Raw genomic sequence first — 1,634 nt, 5'->3', positions numbered from 1 at the left:
CAGCCACCACGTGTGGCCTCTCCACGGATGCGGACGCGGCGGTCCCGCCCCGCCCCCGCCGTGGAAAAGTACCGCGGCGCGCAGTACCCGCCCCCTTCCCCGCCCCCGGCCGACTCCCGCCCCGCCGGCCTTCTGGGCAAGCCCCCTCCCGTCCGGCCCCGGCCCCGGCGGGTTCTCCCTCTGGCCTTGGCTTCGGGGTGCGGGGCGCCGCTTGGGGGTGGCGCCCCGGGCTGCTAGGCCGCTGCCCTCACCTGTGGCCGCCCGAGCCCGCCCTGTAAGCGCCCAGAATGAAGGCTGGACTGGGGAGGGCGCAGATTCTTCCCGGGGTAGCAGCCCCCAGAGAACTCCACGGCCCTAGTCCCTTTCCAAAGCCACGGCCGGAGTCGCGGACAAAGAGCCGGGAGCGCCGGACTCCTCGGCGCGGCTTCCCGGGACCGGCGAGCCCCCGGGAACCCGCACGGGTCGGGAGGTGGGCGGGTAGATAGGGAGCCCAGCCGGCTGGAGCGGCCAGATAGGCAGCCAGGGTGGCGGCAGGGCGAAGCGATGGGGCCGGGGCTGGCAGGCGGGGCGCAGGCACGGCCTGCGGGTTCCGGGCCCCCACAGACCCCCGGCGCGCAGACCCAGCGGCGCCCAGACGGACCGTGACTCGCTCTGGTTCCGGTGCTACCCGCACAGCCCGGCGCCGGCGGCCCCCGACCGAGCGGGCGTCCGCACGCAGCGCCCCGACTCCGGGGTCGCCCCCCCCCCCCAACACACACCCGCCTTTTCTGCCGGCTTCAGCTCCTTGGTGACAGCGAGACACCCAGACGCGCGCACCTACCCCGACCTTAGCGGCGAGACGTACATCCCCGCGCGTGCACCCACACTCTTACCCACAGATGCCTGCAAGCATGCTCGATCACCCCCCCCCCCGCCAAAAAAAAAAAAAAAAAAAAACCCAAAAAAAACCCCAAACCCCAAAAAAAAAAAAAAGCGGAACGCACACTGGTCCTGGGGCTCAATCCCGAGGAGCCACCAAACACCCAGATCGATGGCTGGACAGATGCGGTGCGCGCCGCAGCGCCCCCTTCCCCCAGCCCCTTACCATGCTGCAGCCCCCGGCCCAGCGTGCTGGGTCCGCACCGCGCTGCGCCCAGGTGGCTTTCTTAAAGGGAAAGTTGCATCAGCCTCCGAGGCTGAGTGCCGCCCCGAGTCCGCCCGCCCCGCTGCGCTGCTCCGGGCTCCTCCAGAGCTTGTTGTGTTTTGGTTTCGGGGAGGCGGGGGCCAAGACTTTGGTGAAAGTTTAGAGACTGAGAAGGCTTGGGAGACCTAGCCAAGTCCCTCCCCTCCCAGAACAGCTCTCCTGGCTGCCCAACCCCCCCATCCCCACCCCTCCTGGCCGACTTCTCAGGCTCCTCCTCCCAGGGAATAAAATTACAAGTCACTCCAGCTTTCAGATGATTGATCCCCTCTCACCCCGGGGAGTGGGCTCCACAAAGGAGCCCCCTGCTCCGTCCCTGCCTCTCTTCCCTCCAGCTGGGGCCCTGGAAGGAAGCAGATGTCGTCCCCTTCGGGCGAGGCTGGAATGAAGCCAGAAGTCCTGGACCACTTCGGGGGCTGGGGCTCCAGTTAGCCTGCCAGGTCCCCGGGGCTTC

At 68.8% G+C, this 1,634-nt stretch overlaps 1 protein-coding gene across 1 annotated transcript in view; it reads right to left on the bottom strand.

Annotated features, from left to right (window-relative positions):
• LOC102418228 (sodium- and chloride-dependent glycine transporter 1-like) overlaps positions 1 to 1,269 on the bottom strand; it is a gene marked incomplete at its 3' end in the record, with an annotated part of 27,399 nt that extends 26,130 nt beyond the window's left edge. The window contains exon 1 of the mRNA XM_014449320.2: positions 1,085 to 1,269. Coding sequence (XP_014304806.2) covers positions 1,085 to 1,087 — 3 coding nt within the window. The remainder of the gene's footprint in view (positions 1 to 1,084) is intronic.
• Between the last annotated feature and the right edge of the window lie 365 nt (positions 1,270 to 1,634).

The sequence above is a fragment of the Myotis lucifugus genome, unplaced genomic scaffold (assembly GCF_000147115.1).
Source record: "Myotis lucifugus unplaced genomic scaffold, Myoluc2.0 scaffold_1117, whole genome shotgun sequence".
NCBI lineage: Eukaryota > Metazoa > Chordata > Mammalia > Chiroptera > Vespertilionidae > Myotis > Myotis lucifugus.
This window is presented reverse-complemented; position numbering and strand designations above follow the sequence as displayed.